At 45.1% G+C, this 24,516-nt stretch overlaps 1 protein-coding gene across 3 annotated transcripts in view; it reads left to right on the top strand.

The window, feature by feature from the left end:
• Positions 1-22,158: 22,158 nt before the first annotated feature.
• The window catches only part of GPSM1 (G protein signaling modulator 1), an 81,551-nt gene continuing 79,193 nt past the window's right edge, over positions 22,159-24,516 (top strand). The window contains exon 1 of one of the 3 annotated variants that reach the window (XM_075055038.1): positions 22,159-22,282. In XM_075055038.1, coding sequence (XP_074911139.1) covers positions 22,224-22,282 — 59 coding nt within the window. In that variant the 5' untranslated portion in view covers positions 22,159-22,223. The remainder of the gene's footprint in view (positions 22,283-24,516) is intronic. The other 2 variants (XM_075055035.1, XM_075055036.1) reach the window with 2 other exon arrangements.

Here is a 24,516-nt window from a genome sequence, read left to right as displayed (position 1 = left end):
TCACACTAAACTAAAGTGACAGCTGTAGATGAATGGTTCTTCAGGCCCAAATTTAGCAGCAAAGCAGGATAAGGAAGTCTAATAATATTTGCTTTCAGATCCACACTAGTTCCACTGAATGAACTGTTAAATCCCCTGTAATGCCTCTGAACTACACAGTTCCTGCTTTAAATACCTGTGATGCCTCTCCACAGTACTGTGCTGCTGTTTTCCATTTCATGCTTTATGTGTGGCAAAAGGAAGAATGTGGGAGGAAAGGGGAGAAAATAATATATTTGCAGCAAATTCTTTACTATTTTGTGGAAAGAAATTTATAAATTTGTGCATGCTGGGGAGTAAATCTAGTGGAGAAGTGAACTTAGTAAGCAGATTGATATGTATAGCACAGGGAGGTTTATAGCTCCCCCAAGGGCTGCAGAAGTAAATGAATTTATCACATGAACATGGTTGCTGCCCCAAAGTGTGGGGTGGTAGCTGTGTGGTTAGTTATTCAGCTGTGCCAAAGCACTGCTAGGTAATACACAGTTTCTCCATAGATGCCAGACTACTACTGACCTCTGTAAACTGGAGGAGGAGGAGCAGATGCCACTTTGCACACCTTTCTCTTCAGGGGTCTTTTTTGCAGTGGCTCTTTAGCGTAGGCAGAAATCAGGCACTTCTGCTCCTGAGATGCTACTTGCTGCTTTTGCTTCTGCTCCTGGATTCTCTTCTTGAGTTGCTCTAATTTATTTTGAGGTGTTTTTTTCCCCAACTCTCCCAGTTCCTGATCACTGAGCTTGCTGGCTGATGAAAGGTGGCATGTAGGGAGCAGGACAGCCGTGGGCACAGGAGCGTTGCTCCTGCTGCCAGGTGGGACAGCTGAGAATGGACTGCTCCCTGCAGGGGAGTGAGGTGGGCGATGCAGAGAGCAGGGAGATTTTTCCTTTTGTACTCTGTGACCTCTTGAATCTGCCTGCTCCCTGAAATTGTCCCCTCTTGGTCGGTACAGGCTCTTTGCAGGTGATCGTGTCCCAAGTGTGCCTTTGCCATCCGCAGCCTCCGTCCTGGCAGGGCTGCAAGGTGATGAGCGTGAGTCCTCCCTGGGGAACAGAGGGATCATTCTGGATGGGTCAGAGCTCACAGCAGGGCTCTCGAGGAAACAGGTCTGTGACCAAGCAGAGGAGAGAGCAGCACAGTTTCCCTTTCTTGGGAAAAAGAAAAACAAGACTGAATATGTAGGGGTGTATTATGAAATTGTTCAATATACTGCTAACATGAATGACAGCTGAATTTCTACAACATGCTCCGATGGTGATCTCAGTGTCTCCACAGGATCAGCATTTTCCCAGTTACCAACAGTTTGGCAAATGAAGATAATATTTGGGGAAGTGCAAAGCAAACAGTGGTCTGACAAGAGTTATTACAAGAATGGGCAGACAGACTAACACAGACAATTCATGTCAGGGCATTGGCTTTTCCACCGTCTTGTTGGTCAGCATTTCCAAGAGTGGAATTGTTTGGTGACTTTTTCTTTTTTTCTAATAAATAGTAAGATGCTAAACTTTTTCTGAAGTCCTGCATCCCAGAATGTTAAACCCCTTCACGTGTGCCTTCGTCTTTTCATCCACCAAATGCTGTACGTTAAGGTTATTATTTACCTGCAGGCTGGAGGAATCTCATTGCTCTTTTTCTCATTTGAGGCTGTTTCATCTTTGTTCTTCTTGCCATCTACACCATAGCAAAATGATGTCAATGTCAAAATGTCAAAAATGTTCCTTAACCATTAAATTAAAACAGTTCTGGGATGGAAAAGTGAGAGTTTGTTCTTTGGTGTAAAAATCTCTGTGTACACTGTCTCCATGCCACCCAGGTCTGCAGGGCAGACTGAGTATTTGGTTACTAGCTTGGACAGAAACCCATGTTACCTTTAGTACCCTGTGTCCCAGCTATTTGAGTACCACAGTATATGGTGTTAAAGTGTGTTCCACCAGGTCATATCACGCCCCTGTCATTTAAACCCAGTGAAAAACATTCATCTCCTCTTTCCTCCCTTTGTTCAAATGGCTTGGGAGCAAGAAAAAGATTCACATGCAAAACCACAAGCTCCAGAAAAGCTTCTAACAGATCTGCTCAACACACCTCTCTTGCTATCCTTGTTACTGAGACTGGGGCCCAGGCAGTGAGGCATCTCCATTGGTGCAAAGCCCTACTGCTTAGGGAGGAAATAGCATCCATAAATATTAAAGGCTGGCAGCTTAAACTGTTCCCAGCCAATAAGCCATCTCAAAAACAAATACCCAGCAGATGCAAAAATAATAACAAGTGAAGTCTGTTCCTGTTATTAGTTTTTAAGAGTCTTTTGGAATTTGGTTAAATTTCCTACTTTTTTCTTATCCCATTTTGTCTTTTAGATGGTTTTAAACACATTATGTATTTCCTGCAAAGTAAACAAACAGCATGCTGTATTTACATCACTTCAGTTATGCCTAGGAAAAAAACTTCAGAGGACAAGCACAAGTAGCCTTTACTTTTCTGTAGCTGCTGGGTATTAATGCTGCATCTTTTGCCTGAGCTCTCTCCAGCAAGGTGTGACTCAGTGCATTGTGATATGCTTCTGGGAACATTAGTAGAAAGCTGATTGATTTCCATCAATAAAGAGAGCCTTTCACTACCTCTTGTCACCTTCCCTTCCCTCCAGCACCAAAGCAGTCCCCCTGTCTCAGCAGTTTCCCAGGAGCTCAGAACTCACCAAAGCTTTTTTCATGCCAAAGCTTTCTTCTGGCTGCCTGCGATTTGGCACAACTCCACGTTTGATGATAAAATTTGTTTTCAATCCTTTGTAGCTGTGAAAAGGCAGATTTTTCTTTTGAAGGGAGACATATGTTTTTTTTCTGTGGTAGCCTTTTGCTGGCATACACTGTTTCTCTGATTAATTTTGCAGCTCCTAGTTACTCTGTAAATACTGGCATGTCTGAACATGTTCCATGTGGTATTTCCTACAGTTGGAAAGAATGCAGTTGACTGGGAAGATAAGAGATGAAATCACCTCTCTCCATTATTTACACTTTGCATGTATGTGTGCCTCAGATTTTTACCAGAGCTGCTCTGATGTTTTTAAAAACAGCATAAGCTGGGAATAACCCCAGCCAATAGCAACTTCAACAGTGTGATACTAGTGTCACATCTTGACTGCGCAAGCAACACTGCATGCATTTGGATATTATAAATTCATCCAAGCAATTTCACTGTTACAATTGCAGTTGCTGTGCCTGACATAAGCATTATTATGTTTCCTACTAAGAGGACAATAAGACAGGGAGGATTCAGAGGGTGTCCCAGCTCAGTGTGTGTCAGCTATTATTCTGCTCAGGGCTTCAATCACAAGGAAGGCAAACCTTTATCTGTTCTTGTCATTAATTTTGAAGAGTGTTGTGAAATTTGTTAAGATTTCTTGCTTTTCTCCTTAGCCTCTTTTTGTCATTTAGCAAATGATTAAAGGGGTTATATGTTCATTGCAAAAGAACAAACAAAATGGCATGTTTACATTGATTTCAATAACGTTGTTTCCATGAAAGAAAACTCTGTGGAGGTGATGCACAGGTAGCTGATAGGAAGCGATAAAAGTATGTGACAGCAAGTGTTCCCCAAACCGCACGTACCATTGCTTTGGCTTTCTGAAGACTCTTCCAAGCCAAGGCCACATCTGTGGAAGCAAGAGATGAAAGACATGTTTTAGCATCTCTTCACACATATAGACAATTTCCCCTCATCCCCAAGCCAGAACAGATTATAGACCTGGTGGCTGAAACACAGAACTGCTCCTGAAAATTTGTGTCTGGACTGCTTTTATATACGGCTTGCTGTCAGTGTGTTCTTAGTTCTGTCAGAGTTAATGCTCTTTAAGCTATGTTAGTGCTTATTCAGCAAAATCCTCACTGATATTAGCTGGTGGTTTTGCATGTATTTAAGAAAGACTGAGCTGAATTTCCCAATTCAGTCCTATTTGGTAGTGGTTACTTACAAAAAAAGACCCATACAGGATTATTTGTGAGAGTAAGAACGGCTCATGTCTTTTTACAGAAAAAACAAAGCAACACATCAGATACAGAGAAGCTCCTGGTGTGAACTTTTTGCATACATCCAACAGTAATTGAGTCTTGATGAATTCAGGCTGAGGAAGATTCATAAAGCAGGTTTTTGTTAGAAAGCAGCATGAAATGGGGAGTTTTGGTGTTGCTGTAGGCTACAAGCACAGTTACAAAACTGTCCAGCACTCTCCAAACTTCAAAATATTTGCTCCATTGTGTTTGAAGTCATGCAATCCAGATTAAACTAAGCACTAAAGTCTTTCAATAAGCAATAAATCTTTGGTTTAAAATAAAGTTATTCAAGTCTCTGCTATGACTGTACAGAGGAAAATGGAATCTCATTACCCACGTACCAGCTAGAGGATCTGATTCTCCAGATGTGAAACTGTTATCCATCTTCCAGCTGTGCTAGAGCTCAGCTTACTGGATAGCCATGTCTGAAATAACCATGCAAAAGGACTAGTCATTGCTGCCCTTTGAGAAGCCTAGGTCAATTTTTATGCCTATATATGTTTTTTCTCATCTATAATTGCTGACTGCCCGTAAAGACCCTCATCATTTACATGTCTGTGGTGTTTGCAGATGTTACCTGTTGTTATTAATTTCCTCAGCCTTGCGAAGGAGTCTTGGGGAGAGACAGGGATATGACACACTTGGTAAATGTCCTGCTCTGGACCAATACACCTTGAAGAGCTGCCCTGGGAGCTCGGGAGTCTAGCGCACTCACTTGAGGTAATGACTGTATGATCATGTCCCCGTTACTGCCTGATGAACACTTACCTTTAGAAGCCTTATCCATGCATGGAACAAAGTTTCCACTTAGGAGCTGTGCAAAAGCATGTAGAGAAGCACTTTAGAGATGATCTGTGAGAGGGCTGCAGTCTTTCTACAGTGGCTAATCCCAGAAGCTACTTCCAAAGGGAGGTATGAGAAAGATCTCAGCACTGAACATCCCACTTGCTGCTCCTTCCCTGGGCTGAGCCATCCACAGGAGCCAGCTCCCCAGCACCAGCTGGGAATGCAGAAGTTCCTCCGAGACAAGGGCCAGGTCGGTCCCTGCCCTGCCCATGAGTGCTGGGAGGTGCGGGACGACGTCCAGAGGAGTCCCACCAGCCCAACCTGCCATCAACCGTTGCCACACCTTTGTTTGAGCCCCTCTGTGCAGGGCGACGGTAGTGACAGCACAGGGAGAGGCTGTTAGGAACAGAGCAGAAAACAAACAGCAACAAGAGGAGCCTGAAGGCTGATGTCAGCTCGCAAACACGTGGCAAGATGCCAGCGGCTTTCTTAACAAGCCCTCGCGTCCTTTCCAGGGCGTCCGGCATCCTGGCGATGACCGTTCCCAGGGCTGGGTGGCTGCAGAGGAGAGGGCAGGGCAGCAGAGGAGCAGGGCGACCAACCTGGGGCCCAGGTGGAAGCAGCTCTGCAATACTGGGATGGGGAGAGAATATGGTGCCAGAGCAGGGGGAGAAACCAGACCTATCTGAGTCCTCATCACAGGGCACCTTTCCTCTTTGCAGAGCACCTCTTGTCATGCTGGGCCACCTCTCCTCACACCTTCCTCTGTGGGTTCGTCCAGCCTTTGATCCTGCTCTCAGAAGCACTCTCTGTCACACCTGAATCCCTGGTCTCAAGACAGAAGGGGGCTTAATTCTGAATATTGCCTTTTATTTAGGGGGAAATGAAAAAAAGGGTTTCTGGTCTTTGTGATTGTAAAGGAAAGATTGAGAATATAAAGTCAGTGTATGCTAAAGTCTCAGATAAGGATTTCCCCCCCCCCCCTTTGTCACTTTTTTTAAGTGTCACAGTTTTTATGTTTAAGTATTTGAAATCTGGGGGTAACCATTCTGTTTGTTCAAGTCCTGCTGCTCTTACCCTCCCATTTTGGATTAACAGAGGGAACAGTTTATTCAGCAAACAGCAGAGGGCAAACTGAGCTCACAGACAGGAGATGAAGCACTCAGTGCTGGGAGGCTCTGGGCCCCAGTTTCTGCCTGGACAACCCAGGAGAATGGCAGTTGCCACCTTGGTCAAAGACAACCTGGAATGGGTAGCAGCAGAAAAACTTTTGCTATAGCAGTGATTCACTCTCCTCTTCATTCTCATACTTTTCACAGAGCATCTTTCTGATGGGATTCAATGGGCAGTGACATCCTGGACTGGCATTTCTTAAACCCTCCTGAGATTATGGCTGAAGATGGCTAAGCATCCCTTAAGGTGTATCTCAGTTGGTGAATTTGCCTTCTGTTTGCATGTTGCCCATGCATTGCTTTGGGAGACTTGGTTTCTGCAGCTCTTTGCCCCAGAGTTACTCACAGCTAATTCCTGGATCTGTGGTTACAACCAAAACCACTACAATCAACATATAATGGCCAAGACTAGGCTGATAATTCAATGCTGCTTCTCTTCCTTGGTTGGATGGTCCTTAGGCATTGGTTTCCTGTGAAATTTTTCCATTTCTGAATTGTAAATTTGCTTCCCACAAATATCCTCTCATATATGCTGAAGTTCTGCAGGTCCCAAGGCTATACTTGCCATTGCCTCAGATATTCATGGAAGGTGTGTGAATACAAGACAGACAAACAAACAGGGATAAAGCACATTTCTTGTAACCCTACAGCAGTGGCCATGACTTACTGCTGTCATGGGCTGAATTTTAGTAAGTCCCCTGAGAAGAGGCTCTGTATCCTCTTCTGGGTCCCACCTGGCTATAAAGCAGAGACTGATGTACTGTCTCATCAGCGTTTTGGCTTATATTCAGTCTGGCTCTTTTTTTCTGGTTTATGTCCTCAATTATTTGTTCATGCTTTATAATTCTACAGATTTGCTTTAAGCAGCAATGTCAGTATTGTAAGTGTTCGTTATTACTGGAAAGTACTCAGATGGTGAAGCAAGACACCGACACCACATCCTTTCACGTATGTGGGTCCCTGTGGTGTCTAGAGAAGTTCCCTTGAAGAAACAGACTCAGACTGCTAATCTAATAAATGTCACTGCAGTCTGTGCTCAGATATCCCCAGCATTTCAGCTTTTTAAGTCTAACCAAACAAGGAATTCCTGAGCTGCAGACTGGAGTCACGAAGTTCCCATTTCAAGCTGTTCCAAGCCAACGTTTTGGCCTGATTAGAGGTTTCAGTGCTAGGAATGCAGAGCTCATCCAAGAGGGGAGCCACAGCTCTTCAGGGTACGCAAGTGATAAGAGCCCCAAGTGCAGTCTCCGGGTTCACAGGCAGCCACGATGCCAAGTGAACTGGTCCACCGAAGAGTGAGAACAGTAACGTGAAACCTCAGCAGCAGGAGGGCAACTTTCAGTGAAGATTTGGTAAGATGGGAAACTGTGACAAGAACCAGCAAAGCCCAGGGCTGGTCCCAGCCTGCTGGGCTGATGGAGGAGCACGTGCTGTGACAGGCGGAGTTTTGGCTACGCGCAGGCTGTGCTTCCCAAGTCCCTCAGGTCGGACTGGCATCTATTTTGGCACTGTTTCTTCTCAGCAAACTGTTGGAGCTGACGAGAGCCAGGAGAGTGACAGATTGCCAGCATGTTATGCTGCACATCTTGGAGTGTTAGACCACAAATCTGCTGAGAGATGAAGTGAAACCAATCATTGGGCCAAATCCCACTTCTGCAGTGTGTGAAAGTCCCAAGTCAGGGAGCCAAGTGTGAGCCGAGGCAGACAGGAGCAAATCCATTTGGATTTGTATTTTAGATCTGTATGAGCAAAAGGAGCCAGTCATGTACAGTTCTGGCCTGCTCACTCCACAGCTCCTGTCACATGGAACTAAGAATTAGGCCCCATGTTTTCACTCATATGGCGTTTATGATGCATCAGCCCTCAAACACTGAATTTCCCTTACAGAGGTACTCAGACTACCACCTACTCGTTTTAGCAAATTAGACTACAGGCTTTCGCGTACTCAGTGGAGGTTTTACAAAAGCCATTTTAGGCTTTTTCTGGAAAGGATATTGCAAAGTTTCTTGCAGCTAAGAATCTGCCAAGAGAGATGCTGCTAACCCATTGCATGGGATTATGCCACGGCGAGCATATTGTCCAGATACGAGTCTCTGCTCTTTCCCAGCCAGCAGTTTCCACTACCATTACACTTGGATGCACAATGATGAAGTGGGACAAGAAGGGCCCAGCTCTGCCACACTATGGCACTCTGAGTTTCAGCGTGGTTTTCTGGTGTTTTTGCAAGGCAAAGGCAAGTGGGCTCGGTGATTGCTCAACCATGTACAAGGCTCTTTGGAGTCTGGAGGATTGTTTGTCACCATTCAGGCTGCAGGCTCACCTCCCAGAGGCTTCAGTTTCCACTGTTATGCACAGTCACTGTTTAGGAAATATTTAAACCAATAACCCACAAGGCCTAGCAAAATTCAGGAAGTACATATGTATGTGAACCAAAACCAGAAATTCCTCCTAAGTCTCTGTGTTTTGAAAGAGCTGCATATTGTGCAGCTATACTTTTGTGCCCACCAGATACACTCCTAGGATCTTATAAGCAATAATTCACAGCTCTGGCAGACACGCTCCTTTATTTCTCTTGCTGGTTTACTCTGTGTACCTAGCTTTGTGAGAGTGTTGTGAGTTCCCCCACTTTAGGGAAATATGTCCAGCTAAAAGGAAAGGAAATGGTATTTGTTTGTTGTTTTTTTTTTACAGTGCCTTACTAAGCAATTTACATTGTAAACTACTTTTCACAGCAATTCTCAGTTAGCAAACAATCAAAGCACAAATCTAGACTTCGATTGCAAGCTGGATGTGATATGAATTTTGTAGTAAGCATATAGTGGGAAGAGGCAGCTGATGAAAACCAAAAGTGTACTGCTCTGAAGTCTGACAGCCAAGTGCCCAATCCTGCACCCACTGTGACAGAACACAGGCTGAAGTTAAAAAGGACAAAGATAAAGACACTTAATAAATTGAGATTTGATTTGAACCTGCAAAGAGCTTAGGGTTGACCACTACATGTTGAAGTAATTCTTAAGGGTACTTATCGTCTCTCAAATCAGCAGCATAATAAGACTGAGATAAATGGGCTGCCCCATTAACGATGCCTTGTCACAGTTCCTGAGATAAAGCACAAATTTCTTCCTCCACAGGTAATGTTGTAGAATAGCGATATTCATGTAAAACATTCAGAGATACAGAGAGAGGAGTCTGACCCAGCCTGCAGAATTTTTGCGGGTACCACTGATCTTATTTCTTTCTTTTTTTTTTAATCCTAGCAGCTAATGCTGTTTCCCATGTTGTTAGAAATAAGCAGATACTTTCCCAAGGTCTGTGCCATACACTCAGTTACTGAGTTGTACTGAGTGCTATACAAAGAACTGCTCAAATGCAGATGGGAGGGTACTGTGAGGCTGCCCCAAGCCTAGGGAGGGATCTGCTGCAATAGAGAGATACAATTCCTTTGCAGTGATTACAGCCAGAAACAGAAGGAAATGTTAAGCTTGTATTCTCCTATTGATGTTCTGAAATAATGAGAGTAATGTGTGTTGGGAAAGAACTAGACCTTCAGAATATCTGGATGTTATGCTGCATGCCAAATGATGTCTGGAAAAGGGCAAGTGTTCTCTTTATGTGCTAAAATACATATCTATCATCCAGTTATTGGGGGAAAGTATGTTAAGAGAGGGAATAGGTATCCATGGCCCATTTGGGGTTTTTTCCTATCAATAGAAGACCATGTGAATGGAATCTGAAGTGAAGAAGGGGGGGGGGGGGCTGCCTGCACTGTGCAGCTGAACGTGGGAGAGCGCAGGATTGCCATGGAAACCCGCTACAGTAAACGGGGCTCTCCAGCTGCATGAGAGGATTTATAGTGTGCCGGGCTGGGACTAGGCAATTTAAATCAACAGTCTACAGGTAAAATGGCACATTTCCTTGCATATTGTCTCCATGCACTGTAAAATGAGAAAGGAAGGGTAGGAGGGTGGGGAGAATTACAGGAGTAAAGTTATGAGGTGCCTTAAAGCCTGACCTAAACCCCACAGAAGCTGATGCAAAGACTCTAGTAGCATTTCATGGAGGCTGGACCAGGCATACAACGAACAGGCGTATGTTCCCTGTGCACCAAAAGAGAGCAGTAGGCACAAGGGTGCACCATACCTGTGCCCAACAAACTCAGAGAGGAGAAGCAGTCTCTTCCCTGCTTGCACAACCCTCCAGATGGTAGACCCCACAGCTCAGGAATGCTGCCCAGTTTGTGCTTTTTGTTTGGAGCTGGGGAAGAGTCCATCTGGTAAAGGCCCCCAACACAGCTTGTTATACCTGTAAGTGAGACAAAGTATGCTATAAACCACAAACAGTGCTTCTGTAACAAGGGATCAGATAAGTGGGGAATGATTTACTGGTTTCAGATTCTCCCATTTATTGACATTCAAGCACAGTGATATATGGAGTGGTGTGAGACAGCAACAACATTATTTTTGCGGTGCTGCCTTCATCACCATACATTACCAAGACCTGAATGACAGTGCCACACAATCTTCTCCTGGACCAGACACCACACACCTGCCTGATCCTGGTCCCAGCTAAGGGCAGCGGTTAAATCTAACTCACATGGAAACACCACAGGGCCAGTGTGGTCATTAGCTCCTGCAGAACTGCATGCTTTTAAGTAACTTGCCTTGTTGTCATATCTAGTAACAACACTAAAAATCTCCTGACTTACCATGTATCCTGGGCTTAGTGTGACTGAATTTAATTATGCAGTTTAGTACACACTGGGGTATATTTGTGACATTAAATATAAGAAGTAAAATTCCTTTTGAGCTGGAGAATGCAGAGAGCTTGGCAGCAAAGACTCAAAGCTCTGTACACTCTGTAAGCATGTTTTACTGTGCTCCACAGCTTTTTCTTCAAATGTTACTTTGTTCTGCTTCAACCTTTCAACAAAGCATCAAAAAGCTACCAAGAATGGCAAGATTTCAGCCTCTTCCTTCAAGAAGAGTTAAATGTTCAAAATCCAAATAGTCCAATCAAAATCTGGGAATCGGGTCCTCCTGTCCTACCCCTGCGGCTGCCTGTTTCTTTCCCATTGAGTCCTGCCCACACAGCAGATGCTGCCAGCCAGAGTTCCACTTGCCTTTTGCATGTTTTAAAAATCCTTTAAAAATCCCTCCTGCCACCTTGCAGGTCTTTATCTCCACTCAGCGATTTGCAGACCATTAATCTCAGACCTGCAGCATTTGCAAATGACATAGTGAGAAGCTTATCTAATTACCTAGGTAGAAACTCTTGGGCAGGCTAATACATAGTGGTGTGTACAGATGCACCATGACAGCTCATCTGTGATGCACAACATCTGTCTTGCATCAGAGCTGATCTGCTCAGCCCTGGTTGGGATCCCAGCACGGGTAACTACAAGAGGTTATGAGAGCAGAAGAGCTTTATACATTCCACTTACTAAGAACAGCCCCTGGGGCCACTGACCCTCTGCTCATAAATTCATCCGATTTCTCCTTGATTATATATGTTTTACCACTAAGTGCCAATCCAAAATATTGTCAGTGGAGAAGCAGCAGGGTAAGCTACCACAACAGACTGTCTTTCGTGTTGTTATGCTCTGTCAAGTCAGGTTGCTCTCAGATTTGCCAGAGTTTCATTGCTGCTATCCCCTGGGATGCTAGACAGCACAGTCATTTAACCCAAGACCATTTATGACTGTGACCAGAATTTGTTTGTCTGGGCTTTTTTTTTTTCCTTCTGTCTCTTCGGATAATATTGTAAACCAGCAAAAATATTGCCTTCTTATTGACAAAATTAATCTATATGGAGCTAAGTGCAAAGGAAAATAGATACTAGCTGCATACCCATCTCCAATGGAAAATAAACATAGCATATGTTTGAAGGCTAAATTCTCTGCTGATGTAAAGTGGTGCAGCCCTGTGCCAGTAAACAGAGCTATCCCAGCTTATGTAAGTAGAGAAGCTGACACTGAGGAATTTCTGTTTGCTTGCAGCAAAGTTGGTGGACATGTTACTTCACTGAGAGAAAGAACAGATTCCGGACACCTGGAAATGATGGTTATATAGGGGCTGAGCCACTGTGAGCAAGGAATGCCACCACTACGCAAGAGTTTGGTAGGAAAAAGTGGACATTGTGCTGTCTGGTAGAAAGGTATTAAATTTGTAAAGACCTAGATACGTGCTGTCCTGTGCGTAGCCCAGACTGGAAAGGTTCCCAGATGCCCCTTTTGTGTTTCTATGACAACATCGTTTAGCTGCTCTCGAGTGAAAGTCAAAAGCAGCAGCCTGGAGGTAGACACATCGTTCTGAGGAGCAAAGCTACTACCTTCGCTCCCTTTGCTTTTCCAAGGAAAAGCGAGGGGATGGGACTGTAAATGTAGACTAACACTGTGCTTTGCCACTCCCAAACCTTTCACTCAGAATCAGGACTCTGATCTTTTCCAAGAGGCCAACGGAGCCTTCAGGCTGCAATCAACAAAGGACGCAAATATTTGATCTCAATAGACAACTTGAGCAAACGTTAATATTCATTTCATCCCTTAGGCAATACAGGCTGTTAATCACATAGTGTGATCAATACTGCAGTACATGTTACACTAAAAACACCACTATCATGTCAACCATAATGTTGAGATTTGCCAACCCAGGAAAAATATCAAATATCAGTAGATAAAACTGATCAATAGGTAAAACAAGAAGAGTGGTTTTACAGATAACAGAGCAGATTCTCTAATTAGAGTTCTGACATAATGCAGAGTAAACACTCTCACTTGGTGAATGCTGCATCAGGCCCAGAACTTGTGCTTGAACTGCAGCATATTTAAACACCATTCTTCTAGATATCAGCTAATGCAGGGTGCGCTCTGTTCCTAAGCAGTTAGTTGTTCCACTGTTTAATTACTTACATTTAAACATCACGTCTTATTTCCAGTCTGAATTTGCCTAGCTGCAAGTTGTGGATGTGCCACTTTCTACTAGACTAGAAAGCTTTCTATTCCCAGAAATTTTCTTGTCTATAAAGTTAACTGTCACCTAAGATTAAGTCATACCTTAAAATTCGCTTAAGCGAGCTAAATCAATTGATCTGCTAATTTTGCATCACTCCTGTAGCTGATACTTACGGTCTTTGCTGCAGTGTTGCCTTGTGGTCTTGCACTTGGTTTGTTAGCTCCCAGTACGCAGGTAGCCTTTTCACAGCCCCTTCATTTCAACATGTACATTTTCATCTTGTTTTTGTCATCAGAACTGTAAATGCAGTGATGTTTGGCTGTTCTGGAATGCATGCCCCAAAGTGTCCCACCCTACCAAACAAACCAATCCCATCTCTCCAATTAATTGTTGCTGTTCTTCTAAATTTCATTTTTTAACACAAACTTTACCAGCAATGTCTTTATACTTCTTGTCTAGATCATTCATAAAAATGTTGGATAACACTGTACCAAGAGTAAATCCTTTTGGACACATTAGAAATTCCTCCGTCAGATAATTACTTTTAGATGCATGTTACCAAATTTTCCATCCATTTAATATAAGCTACATTGATTTTGTTGAGTACTATTTTTAATAGAATGTCACGCAAGATTAAGTCAACTGCTTTGCGGAAGTCTAAGTCTATTATGTCAGCAGAATTACCTTTATTAACTGAATTTATAATCTCCTCAAAAGAAAGATTGCTTCTTTGATAAGCAGTTTTCTGGAGCAATGGATTGATATTCCACGACCCTTCTGACTGTGTCCTGTATTAGCATGGCAACAGTATTGGCCTAATGAGGCTAAAGTTACTTGGGTCATTCCAGCTACTTTTCTGAAATATTTCGTTTCACTATTAGTCTCTTTTCAGACCTTTGAAACTTTTCTTGTATTCTGTTATTTGCTCAAAACCCAGCATTAATGGTGCAGAGAGTGTGCTGTTTGCCAGTTACCAGTCCCAAAATGAGACTTATTACTTTCAGAAAATTCTGCTGAATGTTGCTATAATATTGTCTTAATATTTTATTAGACTGATAAGAACAGACTTATCTTCAAGTGGAAGAAATGTAGAAAAAAAAATTGTATATCCTGTGATAAACACTTAGCAGAGTTGAGCTGTAAATGGTGATATTTTTGCATTGCCTTTCATTGCTGATTAAGAAATTGATGGGTTTAGCCCTAAGCCTATGTGGTTAGACTGCAGCTTTGGTTACAACCAGAATGTGCTTCCTGTCACAAAGAGCTGGTTTGGGGACTGCGAGGGGCGATGCAGGCTGGTGCTACTGCCGGAGCCTCTGCGACCTTGCAGTGTGGTTGGTGACACAGAGTCACTTTGCCAGCTCCTTCTGCTCCTTCTCTCTCTGATTCTAGGAGTTGTTGGTCAGTTAAATAGAAATAAACCCCGTCAGTTACATGGTGAGTGTTTGGAAAGCACTTGCAGAAGCTTGGCTAAACAATGCAATTAAAGTGTAAATATTAGCAATCTGTTTTAAAAACAAATCCAAACACGCTTGCTTGTAATTAACATCATTACCAACAGTTACAATTTAAAAAGGAAATAAAGCCCCCTTCAAAGGTGAAAGTGTGTAATTTTCCCTGGCTTTCAAGTATAACAAAAGGTTACTTCTTATTTCAGTTAATGCTAACAGGAGGTTTTCCCAGACTTCCAGCAGGAGAAATTGGGTTTTTGTCTGTTGGCTACTGGAAATTGAAGGTGGTTAAACAAACCCATTGCCATCATTGTAAATACGAGCTGATTGTGACTAGGAACTCTGGGGTATTTGCCTGAGCAATAAAGCTTTGATAAAGTGCCTCCAAGAAAAGCTCCCTGTTACGGCCATTCAAGTCTTCCAAGCCCATAAAAAAGCCAGCATATTTCTGATGAACCACAAGCGAGACTCCCATCACCCTCTTGGGGTTTTGGCTGAAGTCCTAAGAAGATCTCTTGAAGTAGGCACCTTGCAGGCTGTTAAATTCCTCTGCAGGAACAGTGAGAGCACGTGCCCCCAAGCAGTGAGAAGCGATGGGAATTTACCAAGAGATGAAAAAGAAGCAGAAATCCATGTGTTGCTCAAGCATGTCCAGCTTGCTGCAAACATCACCGAAATGCCTGGGGGCATGTGCGAGAGGCAATTAATAATGCCAAGGCCTTTCACATCCCCCCCAGCTGGTTATTTAACATCATCCATCTTGGATATTGCTGTCAGCTCCAGCTTTCCCTCTAGGCCCATTAGTCAGATAGGGAATTCATGGCTACGGCAAAGCCAAGCTGAAATGCGGACCATATCAGCAGCCAGTTTTGATTCCAGGAAAGGAGGAAGAGGAGTGTGTCTGCAGAGCCACTGAGCACCCTGCACTGGGGTCGGAGCAGCACTGGGGCTGCGGTGCCAGGGCAAGCTGGACCAGTCTCCCCTTAGCAAGCTGCATCCAGGGAGAGCCATGCCAGGGCAGAGGAGGAGGTTGGCATGAGGGAGAACGCTGTTACAACATGCATCAGTTGCCTGTGCTCAAAACTTGCCGAGTTCAAAAGCCTTCCCAGGCACTCTGTACAAGCAGTCATTCTGCTCTGAGGTAGAGAGTAAGATTTCAGCTGAAGAGGAGGTGCTGGCTTTTTGGATAAAAGGCATACATGGCATTAGCACAAAGAAGTCAGGACAGTCCCCCCTGGCCCTGCCTAAAAACCCCCCATCTACCAAGCAGGCCAGTGCCAGGCCATGGGGAGTCATTTCATCAAACATGCTATGAGGTTGAGGGCAAGGGAATTTTAAGGGTCTCTTGCTACTTGTTTAATGAAGCATTTTCAGTCAAGCTTGAAAGTTAAAGGAAGCGGATGAGTTCTGCCTCTTTGTTTGTCTCTTCCGAGGCCGAGAGGGGTATTAATGAAAAGGAAATTCAGGGACATCAGAGACACAGGATATATAAATATGCACAAAGTTGGAAAGGCCAAATCTTCAACTGCTGTGTGTGCCCAAACTTAAAGCAATGGAACTTGTGAAAACTTGTTAAGGTCTTGATGTGTGTTTTCATGTTGTACCAGAAGAAGAGAGGGGTGGGCATGAGGGCCTTATCCTGGGGCAGGGAAAGAAAGCTAACAGCACTATTGCTGTATTACTACCCAGGTTATGGGAAGGGGTTTGCATCCAGCTTTACTGCCCAACGGGCATCTTGCCCACCGCGCCACTGGCTAGCCTGGGCAGCGTAGCTCTGGGTGTGAATGTAAGCCCCAGAGAGGGTTGCTTTGCCTTGCAGTTGTGGCTGTTTCAGGCATGCATGCACACAACTAAATTATTCAGAGAAGCTTGTTACTCAGAGCTTTTCCCGGGTCTCTGTGCTCCAAGAGGTTTTAAAAGAGACAACCACAGTCAGCAAAGCAACTCTTCACTCTCAGATGATCCTCCTTATTTCAGGTATGAATAATATTCCTGGCTGTGAGTCGCTATTACAGGTTATCTGGAAATTGTAATAACCTTTTGTGCTTCTACTTTGGAGAGGAAATAATGGTTCCTCACTGAGTCCCACCCTCTGAACAGAGGAGTTTTGTTGCCTTAGGACCAGATTCAGTGGAAAGAAGGATTGCAAAAGCCCTTGAAAACTGTAATTCCTTCCCAGGTCCTGAAAAAAAAGCTTCTGCAGCACAGCAGTTTTATTTAGACCTGTTAAATCTTCCAGATGCATGCAGGGTTCTGTTCCCCAAAGAAAGATATTGAACCTTGTTCTTAATATGTTGTTTTAAATAACAGGAATGGCTAAGCACTCCTGCTGAAACCCATCCCTGTCCCCTCACGAGTTTACTGCATGGCTCTGGGCTGTTCTGAGAAGACTGTTGTTGCAACTCATGTAATTATGTTTTATGAAAATCCCAAAGCCAAAGCAAATGTTTCTGGTTCAGACAGGCTGTGTGTGGCCCCGATTTGCACACCAGCCTCTGCACCCTCCGGGGGCATTTCTATTATCCCCTTTTTCTTCAACAAGGCTAACTCCTCTCTTACCCATCTTCACACTGGCTTTAGGCTTATTCAAACTACTTTGCTCGCAGCTCAGTAATACATTTAAGATCATCAGACATTAACTCTTATTCCTACCCCAGGAGGGATAGGTAGAAGTTATTATGTTATCTCCACTTTACAAACTAGCACATGGCAGCACCAACAGTGACATTTCACAGGAAAGCAGTCCTGGCCAAGGCTATGCTGCCCATCATCCCTCCCTTCCAGTCCTGTGTTCTTTGGCTGGTGCCCGCATCTGTGCAGACACTTGCCCAACAAACTGGGGAAGAAATAGATCTAGCTGAAAATACCCACTGTGTATGCATGTGCAGAGCCTTTGCTGGGTTACTTTTCACTTGGATTAGTTCTCTGATTCAGTTCAGTGTGTGGCCACAAGAATACTTGTGCTGGACCAGTGCTCAGGAACCACGGGGGTGGGCTAGGAGAAACAGAGGAAGCTTTACTGGCTTAGCTGTTTACTGACCTAAACAAACTCTGAAAGGTTAAGTGACCTTCCTGGTGACACAGCCTTGCTTAGTGAACAAGAAGAGAGAGGTGATGTAGATATAAATCTGTGTTTGGAACAAGAAAACTCCCTTGTTCGTTATGTCAAGTTCTTTTGACATCCATGGATTTTTTTACTCTATATTGAAAGTTTAAATATAAACAACAGCACAACACATGCATATTAGAGTTTGCCTGGAAATAAAGACCACGTGCACCAGCCTGATTTATCCTGTCTCTACAGGTTTTTGTCTCTTCAGTTTTTGCCTTTACAATAGAACTGCTTTTGACAGCCATTGTTGCTTGTTTGCTTATTCACCTCTACTCACTATAAACTACTATTGTTGGTTTTAAAGGAATTCTGCTAATTATAAATTTGCATCTATCCCCCCTCTCTACACTTCCTGCAACTTGAGCTAGTATTTAGAACTCTGCACACAAAAGGAAGTCACATCCACTGGTGTATTTTGATATTAAAAAGGTGCAAACTTCCTCAACAATATGTTTATCTCCATTTAAATTCACAGCTGTAAAACCATCTGATACAAGCCAAGACAAAGTTTCCCGAGTTTCATGGTGTGATTCTTTTTAGCCTGATTTAAACCAGTACTATTCTGTCTGCCGACTAAGATCATCAAGCTGCCTAAATTGTGAAGGAACGGGGTATGGAAATTGTTAGCACCTCCACACTGTTGTGTTTTTTCTACTTTGTCTGACTGATAGCAGATCATTTATAGCCTCTCTATCCTTCTCCAGTCTGATAGTGGCCAACTTTCAGCCTTGCTAATAGTTTCATGATCTTTTTGCAAGTGCTGCTGCTGAAAGCCAGCTTTCCTGTGGATTTTTCTTTTGTCATGGGACTCAGCTGAGTATGAACTCTAAAGCAGGCCCTGTGCTCTGCTACCTGCCTACTAACATCTTTGGTCACATAACAACATTGGAGTTATCATTACCCCCTTCTCTTGGCTGGGACAGTAATAGGTCTTTTCATCTTAGTATTTTCAAGAACATCGTATGTTCAAAACCCTTATCTTTCTGCCAAACTTGCTGAAAGAGAGTTAGGAGTTAAATAACTGTCAGTGGTGAAGAGGCAGAAATTGGATGCACCTGCCCATAGACAAGGATCACCTGTGCCTTCTTTCACACAAAAAAGAGCATGAGAAAAAATACTCAGTTCTACATCCACAGAAACAAAGACCATAGCCTGCTTTTCCTTGCAGGCTACCTTTAAAGGAATTTAGAAAATAGCAAACTTTTTCTTGTATGCTGGACAATAGCAAGGTGCTTTCAGAACATGCCAGTTTGGAAAAAAAAAGACAGTGCAAGGTGATGGTCTTTAATTACAGCTGTTGCCAGTAAGACTTGACAATTACAGTGCCAGCTCAGTAGTGATTTCAGCTGGGGTCTGTCAGCTTTGGGAATCTGAATTGCAGTGCTCTTTTTGCACATAAACCCCAGCAGAGGCCACCAGCAACCCGTTTCATGAGCTGCAGGAAAGCTTCTAGGCTAATTAAGAGAGATCTTTGTGTTTTGGAGGGAGAGCCTGACTCCTTAGTGTGTCTGGATGATGAAGATATCGAGGCAGTGGAGGGATATTCCTATGTCCTAGCAATCCTTAAACGAGTGGCAAAATTTGCTTGTTGACTACTGTATCGCAGTTTTGTATTACAGTCTCGCTGTCTTTCTTTCAGCTTTCTGTGCCTTGTTGCTTTTATGGTTGTCTCTTCCAAGCGGTGGGAAATGTGGCAATAGTTAGAGCTCTTTCATATTGTGTTGTGGTAGCTTTGGGTATCAATTTTTAAAAGAAATATTAAAAACTGCTCAAGAAGTTTTAAGGATCCTGCAATCCTATTGTTTGGTGTTGTGATTCTGCCTGTGTTTGTAAGCGAAGGTGTAGAGACGTTCAGTAACTAGAAGGAACAAGATGATGTGCCTTAAGATTACAGAAACAAAAAGCTGTTGGAGGTGCAGAGGTACGTAATGTCTGACTAACTAAAATGAACCCTGCATTGGCTTTGATGGATTCTAGCCTGGCTATTTTGTATCCTACTCTGTCTTTCATGATCCATTCCTCCTTTTTGCCGCTCTTTGCAGTGGCCCTTTTCATGTTTAAAGATTACTACTCCGCTTCCTCTTGATCTTATCTGAACAAACCAATTTCTTTTACCTTTTTCTCATAGGTCACACTTCTCACATTCATCTGGAGTCTTTCTAATTGCTCCATGTCCTTCTCAACATATGACACAATGTGGACACAAGATGAATTAGTGGCATTTTTAAAGTATTGGAGTTTCTTCCTCTCTGTACTCTTGTAATTTGCCTGTTTCATTGCAGCTGAGCAATGGATCTGAGTTGTGGCTTAGGTCCAAGTACTTGCAGGGAGCTTCTTGGCATGAATATGTAGGGTTAACCAAACCCAACCCACAGCAAAGTAATTGAATTATTTCATCTAATGAATTCAAATCTATTTTGACCTGTCTGCCACTTCTACAAGAAGAAAAAGAAGCTGAGTTTGTCAGATGATAAATTATCCATTGCAAATTCATGAATTTTAAAGCCAAAGGGGACCATTATGCTCATCTTAGTCTGACCTCCTGCATAACCCAGGCCGTGGAATCTGACCCAGCAATTCCTGTGTCATTAACGTGTGGGTGACCCGTTTGCCCAGAGCTCTGTGGAATACCATATATCTGGCCGGAGCCCAAACTGGAAGTTGGCCTCCACCCTCCTTTCTTTTGCTCCCCTTTCCAGCATTGTTTTTCCAAAGGGCAATTACTCCATCTGCCCACATTCATTAAGTGCCGACCTAGTGCTGTGGGCCTAGAGCAGCAAAGCACCCTCTGTCTCTTGCGGTTGAGGAAGGGCTGTAGCCAGTGGCAAGGGCAGCTGGTTTTCATCTTTTGCACTAGTATTCTTGATTGGAAGAGAGTTTGGGGAGGGGGGAGGCATGGACAAACATACCCCCTGGAAATACCAAAATCTCTTAGGGCTGAGCAGTTCCTTGTTTCCACGTGCTTGTGAGCAGCTGCTTGTGCCAGGATGTTTGCTGCTGTCAGTGAAACCACAAACCCAGGTAAAAGCTGGCTGGGGTGAGGTACAGTGTCCCAGCCTGGCCCATGGGTTTGCCTGCAGTCCCTCCAGCGGGGCTTCTGTAGCTGGTTGCTTGGGGGTGCAGAGGGGTTCTTTTTTTGGGGGGGGGGGGGGGGTGGTATGGCATGTTCCCAGGACACAGCTGCACCTCCCTGGACAAGGAGGCAGCTCTCGGCAGGATGGTTTCAGCTTTCTCTGCCATGGTTTGTCTACAGAATTGTGACTATTCCTAAGCTAAGACACAGATACAGGTTTGTTTATGGGTTTTTGTTTTGAATTTAAATGCCCAATCAATTAGCTCTTGGGAAAGAGGCTTTTGTGGTTTGCTAGTGGGGTGTTATTGATGATGTTTTTTCCTGAGCAGGATTTCTGCTTGCTCTTGAGAGAGGCTTTTGTGCAAGTTCTCCAGGGTGAAACAGTCCAGTAAGTAGGGCATGGCTCTGGATTCCCTCTGACCACAGGGTTCTTGCGTCTGCAGAGCAAGCTGCTAGAATCTGCTGAAAGCCACAGTTTATACCTGCACTTCTTTGGGGTACCTGTGACAATAATGATGTTTAATTTGGTGTTGCTGGCTAAGTGACATTAATTTACAGTCAGGCCTCTGCTGAGTGACCAGCTCACTAACTTTTGCAGGAGCATCTCAAGCATTGAAAAACAGAGGGAGCTGGATGCAGCATGTGAAGATGACCTGCATCCAGCTTGAGACATTTGGTTGACAGTAAATAGTAAAGGCCCCAAGGTTCAACAGGACACAGTTAACCCAGAAAGCAGGTTCCTGTGGGCTGGGAGGGAAACATCCCTTTTCCTGATGGATTCCTCACCACCAAAGATAGCAGCCAGACTTTGCTTGGTGGTTAAGTCTGCTCATGCTGACTTACTGGGAGGGCATGGGCCTCTGTGGCATAACCCTTCTGACTGGGGTGAGGTGGACACGGCTGTGCCAGGTCCTGCTCTCTGCCCCTCATCCTAACTGCCTCCAGGTGCGGGCGTTTACTTTGAGGACAAAAGAGCTCAGGCTAAGTGAACCCAGGGACTTCTCATGATGGAATTAAGTGGCTATATAATATGGAGTGGGTCAGAAATCAGCAATGCTGTGCCACCCTCCTTTTGCGCTAATGTGCGGGTATGGAGTCTGTCCGTATGGAACTGCTGTAGCTCTGTCCTCCCCTGCTGCTGTAGCTCTGAGGGTAAGTGCTGAGGTGCTACGAGGTGTTGTTAAACACTGGGGTGGGAGAAGCGGTGCCCCGCAGCCCACCCTACTGCCAAGGGCTGCCGCGACGCCCCTGCGCGGTGTCTCGGCTGGAGACCGGGGCGAGGGTTCCCCCGGGCAGGGGGTTCCCCCGGACAGCGGGTTCCCCTTTGCCCGGGTCTGTCTCAGCCCCGTTCTCCCCGTCCCACCGCGGGGCGGGCGGCAGCGCCGAGCACGGCGGAGCCGGGCGGAGGAGGAGGAGGAGGAGGAAGGGCCGCTGCCCGCCGCGGGGCTGACATCAGCCGGAGGAGGGGCCTTTTGCCCGTGAGTTTTCTCGGTTCGGTGCATCACTTCCCGCCGCTGCCATACTCCGGGGCCGGGGCTGCGGCCGCGCCTGCCTCCGCCTCCACGGCGGGCGGTTCGGTTCGCTGGGAGCCCGGCGCTCCATGGCGTGTCTGCCCGGAGGGGACAGCCCGGGCTCCGCCGCCCGCCGGCTCTATTCGAGGTGAGAGGAGCCCCGGGGCGAGGGGGGGGAGAGAGAGAACCCGGCCCCGGGGGGGGAACCCGGCCCCGGAGCTGCACCCGTGGGCAGAGCCCCCCGCCGGGGAGGGTGGGCGGCCGGGGGTTTTGCGAGAAGGGAGCGCTCGTCCGTGGGAAGTGAGAAGCTGTTGCACGCTTGGGGGGGACCCGGTGAGAGTTAGACGAGACGGAGCGGGGAAGGACGCCGTGTTTTCCTCCGTGGGGCAGCTCTTTGCTTCGTGTTGTGGGGGCGGTTGGGGTGCTGAGGTTGCCGAGAGGGAAATTGTGGTTTTCTTTGGCGCTAACCCGGAGCGATCGGCTCTTTCTGTTCATAAGGGTGATGCTGGAACCTGGTCCGCGCTGGGCATCTGCGATAGGAGGCTCTTGGTCGCACTGCAGAGTCTTTGAGTCTCAGCTTTAAAATTGGGCGCTACGGAAATTCACACGAGGCTGGGGAAAAAAAAAATAGCTTCAGGCTGTCTGGCGTTTGTGAAAATACTGTATCTTGCCCATTCTTTTTATTTAGATCAAAAATAAAAAAGTCCAAACTGGAGTCAATTTGAGGCCTCACAGCATTGCTTGGAGCGTTGTTGTTTATGCTGTTCATCCTCATTGTGTTTTATTTCTCCTCTAGCAGTCAGAAGCGGAGGTAATGCAGTATCTGGGCTGGGGGGGGAATGCTTGAAGTATATGCAATATAGTAGCTTTTTATCAATTCTCTTTGCATGCTTTGCAACCATTAGCACAGCAACTAGTGGGTTGTCTGGTTTAATGAGTATTGGTTCGTTAGGACAGCAGGTGTTTCTTGGTTTTGTTGTATTATATAGCAACTCCTGGGAAAATGAAAAGAGAATGAAGAGTTGAAACCATTGGTCTGCTTACTCTGGTGGAGCTCTCTGTGGAGAAACACTGGCTTTTAATCAGACTGGATCTTTTTCTTCTCTTTTGTTTTTTCTTGAAAACTTTTTGGGGAATAGACTTTGGTCACTTTTGTGAAGGAAATCCTATTGGGGGGCTGCGTACCCCTAATGTGTGCCTGTCCAGCACAGTAAACACTGCTACCAGCTGTTTAGTGAAGGGAGAGTAGAAGAGAAATGGGAAACGCCTCTCCTGTGGCTCAGTCTGGGTGGCTCTGGCACGGCATGTGGTGTTAAAACTCCCTGCAGTGCTCTTCAGGCTTGCTCTGCAGGCCTTGAAAGTGCATGTCAATGGAGCCTCTCTGTCTTTACTGCACTGTTAACTGGAGTTATAACTTAAGAGTTTCTTCCTTAACTTCACTTCTGTCACAGTGTAGAAACCTCTAGCTTGAAGTAAATGACTCTCAACTCCATCCTGTAGACATGTCTGGGGTGATAGGTGGAACCTCAGGTGACTGTTCAGGTGGTAAAGCCATAATGACTGGTATCAAAGTCTTTCTCTGTATGTTTTTTTCTTTGCCTGGGAGCACTAACTCAGGTGTAAGAACTGCAGAAGGTGCCTGTGTGGGCAGGGAGTGCCAGACCCCTTATCTGGGGGGCTGGGGGAGGTATATTCCTTCTAGGAAGAGGGATGGGGTGCAAGGAAGTGTGCCACAAAGAAATGAAAGTATTTGTTCATGTTACTACATCCCTTGGTATTTCCCTAAATTCTGCCTATCCTAAACAAAGGCATCTGTTCTGTTGTTGTGCTCACAGCAGACAATCTGTGTGCTGACTGGGCCAAACTCTTCTGTTTACAGAGACCAAAGTCGGGAGGATCTCTGCTACAGCAGTAATACACCATATGCATTTTTGCAAAAAAGGTCCTGTGCAACTCTTTGCGCCTAGTCTTGCTAACCTTTCTGATGCCATTTATTTCATTGCTGTTGCTACAGCAGAACTATTAGTCTCAAGGGAGACTTGTTGGAAGTACAGGGCTTTGGGAGCAGTTGGGACTCTACAGGGCTGGCACGTCTGTGGTGGCCAGCTCCTGGTATTGAACGTTCGATCTCTGGTGGGGCTTGTTGGAAACATCGAGCTCTGTGATTGTCCTCTGCAAACTTGAATTGAGCAAGTATTACATGAGCCTGAGCTAATGCTTTGCCTTCCATGGGGTTTTGATCTGGTACTAATTTAAGTGCATCCAACGCAGCTGCATGTAACCTCTGAGGACTTCTGTTGGACAGAATCCGGGCTGTGGGAGCTGTGAAATACCTGCCTGCAGCAGGTGCTTGCTCTTCTCTGCTGCTGCAAATAGTCTCAC

This window comes from Buteo buteo, chromosome 23 (assembly GCF_964188355.1).
Source record: "Buteo buteo chromosome 23, bButBut1.hap1.1, whole genome shotgun sequence".
NCBI lineage: Eukaryota > Metazoa > Chordata > Aves > Accipitriformes > Accipitridae > Buteo > Buteo buteo.
Note: the sequence above shows the minus strand (reverse complement) of the source record. Positions and strands in the feature narration are given on the sequence as shown.